The 16269-nt window shown below is 45.7% G+C and overlaps 1 protein-coding gene across 2 annotated transcripts in view; it reads right to left on the reverse strand.

Annotated features, from left to right (window-relative positions):
* Nucleotides 1-643: 643 nt before the first annotated feature.
* Nucleotides 644-16269, reverse strand: part of LOC139412842 (FERM, ARHGEF and pleckstrin domain-containing protein 1-like) — a 34216-nt gene continuing 18590 nt past the window's right edge. For both annotated transcript variants that reach the window (XM_071159583.1, XM_071159584.1), the window contains exons 9-19: nt 16030-16111; nt 15044-15281; nt 12492-12622; nt 12265-12333; nt 11407-11496; nt 11098-11180; nt 10557-10669; nt 7760-7923; nt 5637-5744; nt 4464-4615; nt 644-2525 (exon numbers count right to left, since the gene is read on the reverse strand). In XM_071159583.1, the coding sequence (XP_071015684.1) occupies nt 2492-2525; nt 4464-4615; nt 5637-5744; nt 7760-7923; nt 10557-10669; nt 11098-11180; nt 11407-11496; nt 12265-12333; nt 12492-12622; nt 15044-15281; nt 16030-16111 (1264 nt within the window). In that variant the 3' untranslated portion in view covers nt 644-2491. The remainder of the gene's footprint in view (nt 2526-4463; nt 4616-5636; nt 5745-7759; nt 7924-10556; nt 10670-11097; nt 11181-11406; nt 11497-12264; nt 12334-12491; nt 12623-15043; nt 15282-16029; nt 16112-16269) is intronic.

The following is a 16269-nucleotide window of genomic DNA, read 5'->3' on the forward strand; positions in this document are numbered from 1 at the left end:
GAAACATAGACGATGGCTCTGCTGCATTATAGAATAGACTGTAACATGGAGACGATGGCTCTGCTGCGTTATAGAATAGACTAACAGAGACGACACATAGATGATGGCTCTGCTGCGTTATAGAATAGACTGTAACATGGAGACGACACAGACGATGGCTTCTGCCGCCGTTGTAAAGATTGTCTCTAGATACCGTCGTGTCGTTGACTATTATTAAATGTGAAGACTGAATATGATCAATTTTCTGTATAATTTAACCAGGAAGTCGGGGCACCACGGGAACATGCTGTTTATGGGGTTTCAACTTCCCGAATATAACTATAATATAACTATAATATAACTATAATATAACTATAATATAACTATAATATAACTATAATATAACTATAATATAACTATAATATAACTATAATATAACTATAATATAACTATAATATAACTATAATATAACTATAATATAACTATAATATAACTCGTCCGATAGTTTCATCTCTTATTAATACATTTTACCTCATTACTGAACTGCACGAACCCTGAATCAGCGATATACAAATTGGCTTAATTATTTATCTACTAACTAACTTAATCAACACACACATCATTTAGTTATACATTGGGTACTATATATATATATATATGGACTGCACGAACCCTAGCATAGAATCATGAATCAACGATATACAAATTGGCTTAATTATTTATCTACTAACTAACTTAATCAAATCACAGAATTACATCAACACACACATCATTTAGTTATACATTGGGTACTAAGCATGACAGAAGGAAAAGTCCCTATTTGACGGCTTGGTAGACAAAGGAAAGGGGTGGGGACCACTCGAGAGCGGGAGACTCATAGCTGATAAATACACTCATAGAAGTCGCTAGTACTTTGAATATGAACAACCGCTCATTCGAAAATAAATTGTAATTTACATATATTTCCGAGTGTATGTCTTGTTGTCTCTCTCTGTGGTCGGCCGGTCCATCTGCTGGAGAGAGACCCTCCTGTAGGTTTTCCCTCCAACCCTGTAGTCGGCCGGTCCGTCTGCTGGAGAGAGACCCTCCTGTAGGTTTTCCCTCCAACCCTGTGGTCGGCCGGTCCGTCTGCTGGAGAGAGACCCTCCTGTAGGTTTTCGCTCCAACCCTGTAGTCGGCCGGTCCATCTGCTGGAGAGAGTCGACAGAAAAGTCTCTGGTTGCGTTCCTAATGGATACGTCAGGCGTCCATGTTGTCGCATAGAATAGATGTTGTCTGCGGTATTCTTCGTCCTAGGTTACGCACATTTCCAGCTGCAGACTGATGAGATCTTGTCTAATGTGTTCCTTCTGTGGAAATGCTTTATTAGAGTTGAATCATTTCTAGCCGTGAAGCCAACGCTACACGCTGTCTGGTCTCCTCAGCCTATAGAGCTGTAGTTCTTAACCATTTCACATGTAGCTACCCCTTCCTGTTTTCTGATGTAAGGGCCTATAGAGTTGTAGCCAATTCAACGTGGGGACTCCGTCCCGGCATTCTCTGACAATGTCAATTTTATAGGAAGTGGTTTATACTCTATGGAAGAAGGGGCGATTTCATGATGCCTGATGTCTGGCCTCATGGGGGCGTGGCCACTGACTAGTTAATATTTTTATATGAAAATCAATACTCTCATTTAGAAGGCTAACATCACATTAAATCTTTTCACAAATAGTTTCAGAATTACTCATTCATTTTATCCAACATTTGGATGTACATCTGAGAAGTGAAAACACAAACAGAGATACAGTCATGTGGGTCTCCTGTCTTTCATGAGGTCACCAATTGAACCAAACGCGATGATGATTGTTCTTTAGGTACCCACGGACTATTCCCACATTCTCAAAAATATAAATATCGTTTAATACTCCAATTTTGGATATTAGGAGTTTTGGCAAGAGAAGCACTTTGTTCTCTCTCCCTCAATACTGCATGGCAGTGAGGAGAGTTTTCAGACAGGAAGGTATGGCCGAGGTAATAACACCTGTGGTGGGAGAGAGAGAAGGAGGATATACACCCAAAAGGGCCACGTCGTGACAATACAGACAGGTGGTTAGTAAAGTGAGCCGGTACTCCAGAGGTGAAGAGGGCAGGGTGAAAGAAGAGACCTAAAGGACGGGAAGGAGTCGTCTAGAAGAGGCCTAAAGGGCAGGAAGGAGTCGTCTAGAAGAGGCCTAAAGGGCAGGAAGGAGCCGTCTAGAAGAGGCCTAAAGGGCAGGAAGGAGCCGTCTAGAAGAGGCCTAAAGGGCAGGAAGGAGCCGTCTAGAAGAGGCCTAAAGGGCAGGAAGGAGTCGTCTAGAAGAGGCCTAAAGGGCAGTCTAGAAGAGGCCTAAAGGGCAGGAAGGAGCCGTCTAGAAGAGGCTAAAGGACAGGAAGGAGCCGTCTAGAAGAGGGTTGGTCAGTGTCCTCCTAGTCCTCACTGGCTCCGTGGTCAGTAAGGATCCTTCCTCTGGCTCAGGAGGGGTCGACTAGCTTAACAGGTAGCACTACGGATCACCTCCATCCACCTGGAGACAGACAGACAGGTTAGAGACAGACAGGTAGCACTACGGATCACCTCCATCCACCTGGAGACAGACAGACAGGTTAGAGACAGACAGGTAGCACTACGGATAACCTCCATCCACCTGGAGAAAAGTTTTGAAGACAACACCACACTACTGAAGACGACAACACTACACTACTGAAGACAACAAGACAACACCACACTACTGAAGACAACACCACACTACTGAAGACAACACCACACTACTGAGGACAACAAGACAACACCACACTACTGAAGACAACACCACACTACTGAAGACAACACAACACTACTGAGGACAACACCACACTACTGAAGACAAGACAACACCACACTACTGAAGACAAGACATCACCAAACTACTGAAGACAACAAGACAACACCACACTACCGAAGACAACACTACCGAAGACAACACTACACTGCTGAAGACAACACCACACTGCTGAAGACAACAAGACAACACCACACTGCTGAAGACAACACCACACTGCCGAAGACAACACCACACTGCCGAAGACAACACCACACTACCGAAGACAACACCACACTACCGAAGACAACACTACCGAAGACAACACTACCGAAGACAACACCACACTACCGAAGACAACACTGCTGAAGACAACACCACACTACCGAAGACAACACCACACTACCGAAGACAACACTGCTGAAGACAACACCACACTACCGAAGACAACACTGCTGAAGACAACAACACCACACTACTGAAGACAACACCACACTACTGAAGACAACAAGACAACACCACACTACTGAAGACAACACTGCTGAAGACAACACCACACTACTGAACACAACAAGACAACACTACTGAGGACAACAAGACAACACCACACTACCGAAGACAACACTGCTGAAGACAAGACAACACCACACTACTGAAGACAACAAGACAACACCACACTACTGAAAACACTGGCTGGCTCTGATCTGAAGTAGTACATGAGACTGACTGGAAGTGACAACACAACCAAACAACAGGTTGCCAAGGGAACTGACCTCTGGAAGGTGTACTGGCTCTCTGATCTGAAGTAGTACATGAGACTGGAAGTGACAACACAACCAAACACCACACAACAGGTTGCCAAGGGAACTGACCTCTGGAAGGTGTACTGGCTCTCTGATCTGAAGTAGTACATGAGACTGGAAGTGACAACACAACCAAACACCACACAACAGGTTGCCAAGGGAACTGACCTCTGGAAGGTGTACTGGCTCTCTGATCTGAAGTAGTACATGAGACTTGAAGTGACAACACAACCAAACACCACACAACAGGTTGCCAAGGGAACTGACCTCTGGAAGGTGCACTGGCTCTCTGATCTGAAGTAGTACACATGAGACTTGAAGTGACAACACAACCAAACAACAGGTTGCCAAGGGAACTGACCTCTGGAAGGTGTACTGGCTCTCTGATCTGAAGTAGTACATGAGACTGGAAGTGACAACACAACCAAACACCACACAACAGGTTGCCAAGGGAACTGACCTCTGGAAGGTGTACTGGCTCTCTGATCTGAAGTAGTACATGAGACTGACTGGAAGTGACAACACAACCAAACACCACAACAGGTTGCCAAGGGAACTGACCTCTGGAAGGTGTACTGGCTCTCTGATCTGAAGTAGTACATGAGACTGACTGGAAGTGACAACACAACCAAACACCACAACAGGTTGCCAAGGGAACTGACCTCTGGAAGGTGTACTGGCTCTCTGATCTGAAGTAGTACATGAGACTTGAAGTGACAACACAACCAAACACCACACAACAGGTTGCCAAGGGAACTGACCTCTGGAAGGTGTACTGGCTCTCTGATCTGAAGTAGTACACATGAGACTTGAAGTGACAACACAACCAAACACCAAACAACAGGTTGCCAAGGGAACTGACCTCTGGAAGGTGTACTGGCTCTCTGATCTGAAGTAGTACACATGAGACTTGAAGTGGAGCTTGAAAACATAGTCCTTCTGGATGTTCTCTGTCTCCGCGGGAACCGTCAACGAGTAGCCTAGCAACGGGAGGCTGGCCAGAGGGTAGTCATCCTATAGGGAACAGAGAGGACCTTTAGACTACTGCATCCCATAATAAATACTATATAATATACTACCCAGGGGGTAGTCATCCTATAGAAGACCTTGAGACTACTGCATCCCATAATAAATACTATATAATATACTACCCAGAGGGTAGTCATCCTATAGAAGACCTTCAGACTACTGCATCCCATAATATATAATATACTACCCAGAGGGTAGTCATCCTATAGAAGACCTTCAGACTACTGCATCCCATAATATATAATACACTACCCAGAGGGTAGTCATCCTATAGAAGACCTTGAGACTACTGCATCCCATAATAAATACTATATAATATACTACCCAGAGGGTAGTCATCCTATAGAAGACCTTGAGACTACTGCATCCCATAATAAATACTATATAATACACTACCCAGAGGGTAGTCATCCTATAGAAGACCTTGAGACTACTGCATCCCATAATAAATACTATATAATACACTACCCAGGGGGTAGTCATCCTATAGAAGACCTTGAGACTACTGCATCCCATAATAAATAATATATAATACACTACCCAGAGGGTAGTCATCCTATAGAGGACCTTTAGACTACTGCATCCCATAATAAATACTATATAATACACTACCCAGAGGGTAGTCATCCTATAGAGGACCTTGAGACTACTGCATCCCATAATAAATACTACACTACCCAGAGGGTAGTCATCCTATAGAAGACCTTGAGACTACTGCATCCCATAATAAATACTATATAATACACTACCCAGAGGGTAGTCATCCTATAGAAGACCTTGAGACTACTGCATCCCATAATAAATACTATATAATACACTACCCAGAGGGTAGTCATCCTATAGAAGACCTTGAGACTACTGCATCCCATAATAAATACTATATAATATACTACCCAGGGGGTAGTCATCCTATAGAGGACCTTGAGACTACTGCATCCCATAATAAATACTAGTTAGTTTTAGGTTAGGGTTAGATGTATGTTTAGAGTTAGGTTAGAGTCCTTACCTGATGTGACTTGTAGAAGAACAGGCTGAAGTTGGTGAAGACCACCCAGAGTTTCTGCCATCCATTACTGTTCTTAAACTTCCTCAGCAGGTTACCTGATAACTGGTTCTGATAGGGGGAGAAAGGACCAATAGGAAGAGACATTAAAACAGGAGTAACCAATAGCAAAAGAGATTAACACAGGTTGTCTGGTCTTGAAGTTACAATGTTGTTATATCAGGTTATATCCCACCTCTCTGTATCAGGTTATATCCCACCTCTCTGTATCAGGTTATATCAGGTTATATCCCACCTCTCTGTATCAGGTTATATCCCACCTCTCTGTACCAGGTTATATCAGGTTATATCCCACCTCTCTGTATCAGGTTATATCCCACCTCTCTGTATCAGGTTATATCCCACCTCTCTGTATCAGGTTATATCAGGTTATATCCCACCTCTCTGTATCAGGTTATATCCCACCTCTCTGTATCAGGTTATATCCCACCTCTCTGTACCAGGTTATATCAGGTTATACCCACCTCTCTGTATCAGGTTATATCAGGTTATATCCCACCTCTCTGTACCAGGTTATATCAGGTTATACCCCACCTCTCTGTATCAGGTTATATCCCACCTCTCTGTATCAGGTTATATCCCACCTCTCTGTATCAGGTTATATCCCACCTCTCTGTATCAGGTTATATCAGGTTATATCCCACCTCTCTGTACCAGGTTATATCAGGTTATATCCCACCTCTCTATATCAGGTTATATCCCACCTCTCTGTACCAGGTTATATCAGGTTATATCCCACCCCTCTGTATCGGGTTATATCAGGTTATATCCCACCCCTCTATATCAGGTTATATCAGGTTATATCCCACCTCTCTGTATCAGGTTGTATCAGGTTATATCCCACCTCTCTGTATCAGGTTATATCAGGTTATATCCCACCTCTCTGTATCAGGTTATATCCCACCTCTCTGTATCAGGTTATATCCCACCTCTCTGTATCAGGTTATATCCCACCTCTCTGTATCAGGTTATATCAGGTTATATCCCACCTCTCTGTATCAGGTTATAACACACCTCTCTGTACCAGGTTGTATCAGGTTATATCCCACCTCTCTGTATCAGGTTATATCAGGTTATATCCCACCTCTCTGTATCAGGTTATATCCCACCTCTCTGTATCAGGTTATATCAGGTTATATCCCACCTCTCTGTATCAGGTTATATCCCACCTCTCTGTATCAGGTTATATCAAGTTATATCCCACCTCTCTGTATCAGGTTATATCCCACCTCTCTGTATCAGGTTATATCAGGTTATATCCCACCTCTCTGTATCAGGTTATATCCCACCTCTCTGTATCAGGTTATATCAGGTTATATCCCACCTCTCTGTATCAGGTTATATCCCACCTCTCTGTATCAGGTTATATCCCACCTCTCTGTATCAGGTTATATCCCATCTCTCTGTATCAGGTTATAACACACCTCTCTGTACCAGGTTATATCCAGTACTGTGGGTCAGGTAGGTAGAGAAGACAGAGAGGTTAGACAGAAACAGAGAGGTTAGACGGTACTGTGGGTCAGGTAGGTAGAGAAGACAGAGAGGTTAGACAGAAACAGAGAGGTTAGACGGTACTGTGGGTCAGGCAGGTAGAGAAGACAGAGGTTAGACAGAAACAGAGAGGTTAGACGGTACTGTGGGTCAGGTAGGTACAGAAGACAGAGGTTAGACAGAAACAGAGAGGTTAGACGGTACTGTGGGTCAGGTAGGTACAGAAGACAGAGAGGTTAGACGGTACTGTGGGTCAGGTAGGTAGAGAAGACAGAGAGGTTAGACGGTACTGTGGGTCAGGTAGGTACAGAAGACAGAGAGGTTAGACAGAAACAGAGAGGTTGGACAGAAACAGAGAGGTTAGACGGTACTGTGGGTCAGGTAGGTACAGAAGACAGAGAGGTTAGACAGAAACAGAGAGGTTAGACGGTACTGTGGGTCAGGTAGGTAGAGAAGACAGAGAGGTTAGACGGTACTGTGGGTCAGGTAGGTACAGAAGACAGAGAGGTTAGACAGAAACAGAGAGGTTGGACAGAAACAGAGAGGTTAGACGGTACTGTGGGTCAGGTAGGTACCTCCACAGCCACACTAAAGTCCACCATGGACACAGAGGTGTTGCGGTGCCAGCAGACATGAACCGTCGTGTTTCCTCTCTGTGCTGACTGACGCTCCAATGAGCTACGAGACGCACTCAGCTCCTCCTCTGACTCAGCCTCCACACCGCCCTCTTCTGGAGACTCTGAGAACAGCAGCAAGAGGAATTGATGAAAAGTTGACGAACAGAAACAGAGGACAAGCTATTCTTTCCCCCAGGTCCGATAAGTTGAAGGTTGTTTCTCGGAGCACAAAACATCCTTGTCACAAAACCTAAATAAGAGAAGTGATCATGTGAATTGATGGACTCAAAGTCCATTTTACAGGCCACATTTCTATACAGTTTGGTCGTGTTGCAGGCCACATTTCTATACAGTTTGGTCGTGTTGCAGGCCACATTTCTATACAGTTTGGTCGTGTTGCAGGCCACATTTCTATACAGTTTGGTCGTGTTGCAGGCCACATTTCTATACAGTTTGGTCGTGTTGCAGGCCAGGTAAAGACAGGTTAGGGCTCAGCCTGTACTCTGTGGGAAGGTTAGGTTAGTTAGGACTCAGCCTGTACTCTGTGGGAAGGTTAGGTTAGTTAGGACTCAGCCTGTACTCTGTGGGAAGGTTAGGTTAGTTAGGACTCAGCGTGTACTCTGTGGGAAGGTTAGGTTAGGTAGGACTCAGCGTGTACTCTGTGGGAAGGTTAGGTTAGTTAGGACTCAGCCTGTACTCTGTGGGAAGGTTAGGTTAGTTAGGGCTCAGCCTGTACTCTGTGGGAAGGTTAGGTTAGTTAGGACTCAGCCTGTACTCTGTGGGAAGGTTAGGTTAGTAAGGACTCAGCCTGTACTCTGTGGGAAGGTTAGGTTAGTTAGGACTCAGCGTGTACTCTGTGGGAAGGTTAGGTTAGGTAGGACTCAGCGTGTACTCTGTGGGAAGGTTAGGTTAGTTAGGACTCAGCCTGTACTCTGTGGGAAGGTTAGGTTAGTTAGGGCTCAGCCTGTACTCTGTGGGAAGGTTAGGTTAGTTAGGACTCAGCCTGTACTCTGTGGGAAGGTTAGGTTAGTAAGGACTCAGCCTGTACTCTGTGGGAAGGTTAGGTTAGGTAGGACTCAGCGTGTACTCTGTGGGAAGGTTAGGTTAGTTAGGGCTCAGCCTGTACTCTGTGGGAAGGTTAGGTTAGTTAGGACTCAGCCTGTACTCTGTGGGATGGTTAGGTTAGGGCTGTTCATGGCTGCTGTGGGCCCTTTAACTCCACCTGTAGAAGTAGTAGCAGTAGGTAGTGTGATTTACTGCGGTCAGATCGACTGGTGGACTGTAAATCAGAGGAAAGACCATTCATCTGTTCAGCCAGGTCTAGGGGTCAGGGGTCAGGTACTATGACTTACTGCGGTCTGATCGACTGGTGGACTGTAAATCAGAGGAAAGACCATTCATCTGTTCAGCCAGGTCTAGGGGTTAGGTACAAGACTTACTGCGGTCTGATCGACTGGTGGACAGTAGATCAGTAGAAGGTCTGTTACTCTGCTCTACCAGGTCTAGGGGTCAGGTACAAGACTTACTGTGGTCTGATCGACTGGTGGACAGTAGATCAGTAGAAGGTCTATTACTCTGCTCTACCAGGTCTAGGGGTCAGGGGTCAGGTACAAGACTTACTGCGGTCTGATCGACTGGTGGACAGTAGATCAGTAGAAGGTCTGTTACTCTGCTCTACCAGGTCTAGGGGTCAGGGGTCAGGTACAAGACTTACTGCGGTCTGATCGACTGGTGGACAGTAGATCAGTAGAAGGTCTGTTACTCTGCTCTACCAGGTCTAGGGGTCAGGGGTCAGGGGTCAGGTACAAGACTTACTGCGGTCTGATCGACTGGTGGACAGTAGATCAGTAGAAGGTCTGTTACTCTGCTCTACCAGGTCTAGGGGTCAGGGGTCAGGTACAAGACTTACTGCGGTCTGATCGACTGGTGGACAGTAGATCAGTAGAAGGTCTATTACTCTGCTCTACCAGGTCTAGGGGTCAGGGGTTAGGTACAAGACTTACTGCGGTCTGATCGACTGGTGGACAGTAGATCAGTAGAAGGTCTGTTACTCTGCTCTACCAGGTCTAGGGGTCAGGGGTCAGGTACAAGACTTACTGCGGTCTGATCGACTGGTGGACAGTAGATCAGTAGAAGGTCTATTACTCTGCTCTACCAGGTCTAGGGGTCAGGGGTCAGGTACAAGACTTACTGCGGTCTGATCGACTGGTGGACAGTAGATCAGTAGAAGGTCTGTTACTCTGCTCTACCAGGTCTAGGGGTCAGGGGTCAGGTACAAGACTTACTGCGGTCTGATCGACTGGTGGACAGTAGATCAGTAGAAGGTCTATTACTCTGCTCTACCAGGTCTAGGGGTCAGGGGTCAGGTACAAGACTTACTGCGGTCTGATCGACTGGTGGACAGTAGATCAGTAGAAGGTCTGTTACTCTGCTCTACCAGGTCTAGGGGTCAGGGGTCAGGTACAAGACTTACTGCGGTATGATCGACTGGTGGACAGTAGATCAGTAGAAGGTCTATTACTCTGCTCTACCAGGTCTAGGGGTCAGGGGTCAGGTACAAGACTTACTGCGGTCTGATCGACTGGTGGACAGTAGATCAGTAGAAGGTCTGTTACTCTGCTCTACCAGGTCTAGGGGTCAGGGGTCAGGTACAAGACTTACTGCGGTCTGATCGACTGGTGGACAGTAGATCAGTAGAAGGTCTATTACTCTGCTCTACCAGGTCTAGGGGTCAGGGGTCAGGTACAAGACTTACTGCGGTCTGATCGACTGGTGGACAGTAGATCAGCAGAAGGTCTGTTACTCTGCTCTACCAGGACTACAGCCATCCTGATGTCCTCCATCCATTTCACCATCTCTGATACACAGCTAGGTACAGAGTACAGACATGGGTTAGATGCACAGCTAGGACCTCTCTGATGACTGAATGTGGCCCCTGGGGCTAAATGAGTTTAACACCCCTGCTCTAGAACACCCTAAAACACTCTAAACCACCCTGGAACACCCTGGAACACCCTAAAACACTCTAAACCACCCTGGAAAACCCTAAAACACTCTAAACCACCCTGGAAAACCCTAAAACACTCTAAACCACCCTGGAAAACCCTAAAACACTATAAACCACCCTGGAAAACCCTAAAACACTCTAAACCACCCTGGAACACTCTGAAACATTCTAAAACACCCTAAAACATCTAGAAAACTGTAAAACACCCATAAACATATAGAAAACTGTAAAACACCCTAAACATCTAGAAAACTGAATAACACCCAGAACACATCTAGAACACTTGTACCTTGCTGCCACGACGACAGACTGGCGCTGACCAAACAGAGTGAAGGAATGAGGAACTCCCCACTCATCCTCACTCTCCCTGATCTGAGGACACAGACACGGGTTGGATCAGAGGAGAGTGACCTCTACTAATTCACAGCTGTGTTATGTTATCTGAAGCTAACAGCATGGGGCCAGCTTCCCGGACACACATTAAGTCTAATCCTGGAATAAATGTTTTCTCTATATATCTGGCGTTTTAGGACGAGGCTTAATGTGTGTCCAGGAAACTGGCCCATAATGTTATGGTTCAGGTTCTGGAGACTCTTACTGTCATGCCGTAGAGAGGCAGCTGGCCGTGAACTTTGAACTGGTTGTCTGCTGTCATACCTCTGCTGGTGTACACCAGGGAATCACTGAACTGGAGGAGGAGAGAGGGAGGAAGGAACACAGAGATATAATGAGACATCACTGAACTGGAGGACAGAGGGAGGGAGGAACACAGAGATATAATGAGACATCACTGAAGTGGAGGAGGACAGAGGGAGGGAGGAACACAGAGATATAATGAGACATCACTGAAGTGGAGGAGGACAGAGGGAGGGAGGAACACAGAGATGCTCTCTCTAATTCTCTCTTTCTTTCTCTCTCTCGGAGGACCTGAGCCCTTGGACCATGCCCCAGGAATACCTGACCATGCCCCAGGAATACCTGACATGATGACTCCTTGCTGTCCCCAGTCCACCTGACTGTGCTGCTGCTCCAGTTTCAACTATTCTGCCTTATTATTATTCGACCATGCTGGTCATCTATGAACATTTGAACATCTTGACCATGTTTTGTTATAATCTCCACCCGGCACAGCCAGAAGAGGACTGGCCACCCCACATAGCCTGGTTCCTCTCTAGGTTTCTTCCTAGGTTTTGGCCTTTCTAGGGAGTTTTTCCTAGCCACCGTGCTTCTACACCTGCATTGCTTGCTGTTTGGGGTTTTAGGCTGGGTTTCTGTACAGCACTTTGAGATATCAGCTGATGTACGAAGGGCTATATAAATAAATTTGATTTGATTTGAGATATAATGAGACATCACTGAAGTGGAGGAGAAGAGAGGGAGGGAGGAACACCGAGAGGGATAGGGTGAGTGAGGAGCAGAGGAGTCATGTGACAGGAAGTAGGAAGTAATGACTAACCAGGAAGAACATTCTTTGCTGTAGTCCTTTCCCTGAGAGCTTACTGAGACAGCCCAGTCTGATAAACTCCTGGATGGGTTACAGAAACAACACAGAGGAAACAATGAACAACGACATGTCTGGAAGTTAGATACACTAAAGGACAACATGAGGACTGATGTACTACAACTTGGAATGAATCAGTATAATACTTCTCAAAGCAAAGCCAGGGAAAACTGTTATCTTACCCTGCCAGGTATAGCCAGGTCCTGGATGCCTGTCAGATCTTTCTTCAGTTCTAGAAGCTTCTGGATGTTCTCCATCTTCATCATGGTTCCCTGAAGCTGCAGCACCATCTCTGATATATCAGCTAGGGCAGCTAGAGGAGGAGTGTAAGTACACACACCATCTCTGATATATCAGCTAGAGGAGGAGTGTTCTCTCTCTAACACACACCATCTCTGATATACCAGCTAGAGGAGTGTTCTCTCTCTAACACACACCATCTCTGATATAGCAGCTAGAGGAGTGTTCTCTCTCTAACACACACCATCTCTGATATATCAGCTAGAGGAGGAGTGTTCTCTCTCGAACACACACAATCTCTGATATATTGGCTAGGGTAGCTAGAGGAGGAGTGTTAGTACAGACACCATCTCTGAGATATTAACTAGAGGAGCAGGGTTCTCTCTGAGATATTAACTAGACAACTAGAGGAGCAGGGTTCTCTGAGATATTAACTAGACAACTAGAGGAGCAGGGTTCTCTGAGATATTAACTAGACAACTAGAGGAGCAGGGTTCTCTCTCTGAGATATTAACTAGACAACTAGAGGAGCAGGGTTCTCTCTGAGACATTAACTAGACAACTAGAGGAGCAGGGTTCTCTGAGATATTAACTAGAGGAGCAGGGTTCTCTCTGAGATATTAACTAGACAACTAGAGGAGCAGGGTTCTCTGAGATATTAACTAGAGGAGCAGGGTTCTCTCTCTGAGATATTAACTAGACAACTAGAGGAGCAGGGTTCTCTGAGATATTAACTAGAGGAGCAGGGTTCTCTCTGAGATATTAACTAGACAACTAGAGGAGCAGGGTTCTCTCTCTGAGATATTAACTAGACAACTAGAGGAGCAGGGTTCTCTCTGAGATATTAACTAGACAACTAGAGGAGCAGGGTTCTCTCTGAGATATGAACTAGACAACTAGAGAAGCAGGGTTCTCTGAGATATTAACTAGACAACTAGAGGAGCAGGGTTCTCTGAGATATTAACTAGAGGAGCAGGGTTCTCTCTGAGATATTAACTAGACAACTAGAGGAGCAGGGTTCTCTCTGAGACATTAACTAGACAACTAGAGGAGCAGGGTTCTCTGAGATATTAACTAGACAACTAGAGGAGGAGGGTTCTCTCTGAGATATTAACTAGACAACTAGAGGAGCAGGGTTCTCTCTGAGACATTAACTAGACAACTAGAGGAGCAGGGTTCTCTCTGAGACATTAACTAGACAACAAGAGGAGCAGGGTTCTCTGAGATATTAACTAGAGGAGCAGGGTTCTCTCTGGGCTATTAACTAGACAACTAGAAGAGCAGGGTTCTCTGAGATATTAACTAGACAACTAGAGGAGCAGGGTTCTCTCTGAGATATTAACTAGACAACTAGAGGAGGAGGGTTCTCTCTGAGATATTAACTAGACAACTAGAAGAGCAGGGTTCTGAGATATTAACTAGACAACTAGAGGAGCAGGGTTCTCTCTGGGCTATTAACTAGACAACTAGAAGAGCAGGGTTCTCTGAGATATTAACTAGACAACTAGAGGAGCAGGGTTCTCTCTGAGATATTAACTAGACAACTAGAGGAGCAGGGTTCTCTCTGAGATATTAACTAGACAACTAGAGGAGGAGGGTTCTCTCTGAGATATTAACTAGACAACTAGAGGAGCAGGGTTCTATCTGAGATATTAACTAGACAACTAGAGGAGCAGGGTTCTCTGAGATATTAACTAGACAACTAGAGGAGCAGGGTTCTCTGAGATATTAACTAGAGGAGCAGGGTTCTCTCTGAGATATTAACTAGACAACTAGAGGAGCAGGGTTCTCTCTGAGACATTAACTAGACAACTAGAGGAGCAGGGTTCTCTGAGATATTAACTAGACAACTAGAGGAGGAGGGTTCTCTCTGAGATATTAACTAGACAACTAGAGGAGCAGGGTTCTCTCTGAGACATTAACTAGACAACTAGAGGAGCAGGGTTCTCTCTGAGACATTAACTAGACAACAAGAGGAGCAGGGTTCTCTGAGATATTAACTAGAGGAGCAGGGTTCTCTCTGGGCTATTAACTAGACAACTAGAAGAGCAGGGTTCTCTGAGATATTAACTAGACAACTAGAGGAGCAGGGTTCTCTCTGAGATATTAACTAGACAACTAGAAGAGCAGGGTTCTATCTGAGATATTAACTAGACAACTAGAGGAGCAGGGTTCTCTCTGGGCTATTAACTAGACAACTAGAAGAGCAGGGTTCTCTGAGATATTAACTAGACAACTAGAGGAGGAGGGTTCTCTCTGAGATATTAACTAGACAACTAGAGGAGCAGGGTTCTATCTGAGATATTAACTAGACAACTAGAGGAGCAGGGTTCTCTGAGATATTAACTAGACAACTAGAGGAGCAGGGTTCTCTCTGAGATATTAACTAGACAACTAGAGGAGGAGGGTTCTCTCTGAGATATTAACTAGACAACTAGAGGAGCAGGGTTCTCTCTGAGATATTAACTAGACAACTAGAGGAGCAGGGTCCTACCTCTGCTGTCTCTGAAGTCTTGGTGTGTGGGGGGGTAGTGTTTGCAGAGTCTCTCCAGAATCAGTTTGTAGTGCAGCAGACGATGCAGGGGGCGTAGCAGGAACATGTTCAGGGACAGGTAACACACCTTCTGCTGCTCAAACTCTCGACACAACTCCTGCAGCCGCTGGGAGGCACGGCACGAACGCTCCAACTCAACCAACACCTCACCGTGACGCTGCAGGAGGGAAGTCAACTGCTGCTGGGGCAGAGAGGAGAGGGGTAGGTTAGGTAGAAGATGTAGGGTTTAGGGAGAGAGGAGAGGGGTAGGTTAGGTAGAAGATGTAGGGGTTAGAGAGAGAGGAGAGGGGTAGGTTAGAGAGAGAGGAGAGGGGTAGGTTAGGTAGAAGATGTAGGGATTAGAGAGAGGAGAGGGGTAGGTTAGAGAGAGAGGAGAGGGGTAGGTTAGAGAGAGAGGAGAGGGGTAGGTTAGGTAGAAGATGTAGGGGTTAGAGAGAGAGGAGAGGGGTAGGTTAGATAGAAGATGTAGGGGTTAGAGAGAGAGGAGAGGGGTAGGTTAGATAGAAGATGTAGAGGTTAGAGAGAGAGGAGAGGGGTAGGTTAGAGAGAGAGGAGAGGGGTAGGTTAGGTAGAAGATGTAGAGGTTAGAGAGAGAGGAGAGGGGTAGGTTAGAGAGAGAGGAGAGGGGTAGGTTAGGTAGAAGATGTAGGGGTTAGAGAGAGAGGAGAGGGGTAGGTTAGAGAGAGAGGAGAGGGGTAGGTTAGGTAGAAGATGTAGGGGTTAGAGAGAGAGGAGAGGGGTAGGTTAGGTAGAAGATGTAGAGGTTAGCTGCTACTGTATAGATGCCAACCCCATGTGATTATCATGATCGACCCCATGCGATACTCCTAGATATTCATCAGATGGCTGTAACTCCACCTATAACCCACAGGTCATTACTCTGAGGACATGTTGAAGGGCAGGAACGATATCCACGTCTACTGTACCTTTAACCCCTGAATGTTCTTCAGCATGACGTCACCGACACGCTGGTAGTCTCCTTTAATGTGGGCGTTGGACCGCCCCTCCCTGGTGACAGAGAGAAATCAACATGGTTACCTGCTTCTAAGCCTAACCCTGCAGGAGACAGACAGACGTTTCACCACCTCTCTCAGTGACACCATAGTGAGGGGCAAGTGGAGGAACAACATCACTCATTCAGTAACCCATCTGTCCATCTCTAATTG

This window comes from Oncorhynchus clarkii, chromosome 7, assembly GCF_045791955.1.
Source record: "Oncorhynchus clarkii lewisi isolate Uvic-CL-2024 chromosome 7, UVic_Ocla_1.0, whole genome shotgun sequence".
In the NCBI taxonomy this organism is placed as follows: domain Eukaryota; kingdom Metazoa; phylum Chordata; class Actinopteri; order Salmoniformes; family Salmonidae; genus Oncorhynchus; species Oncorhynchus clarkii.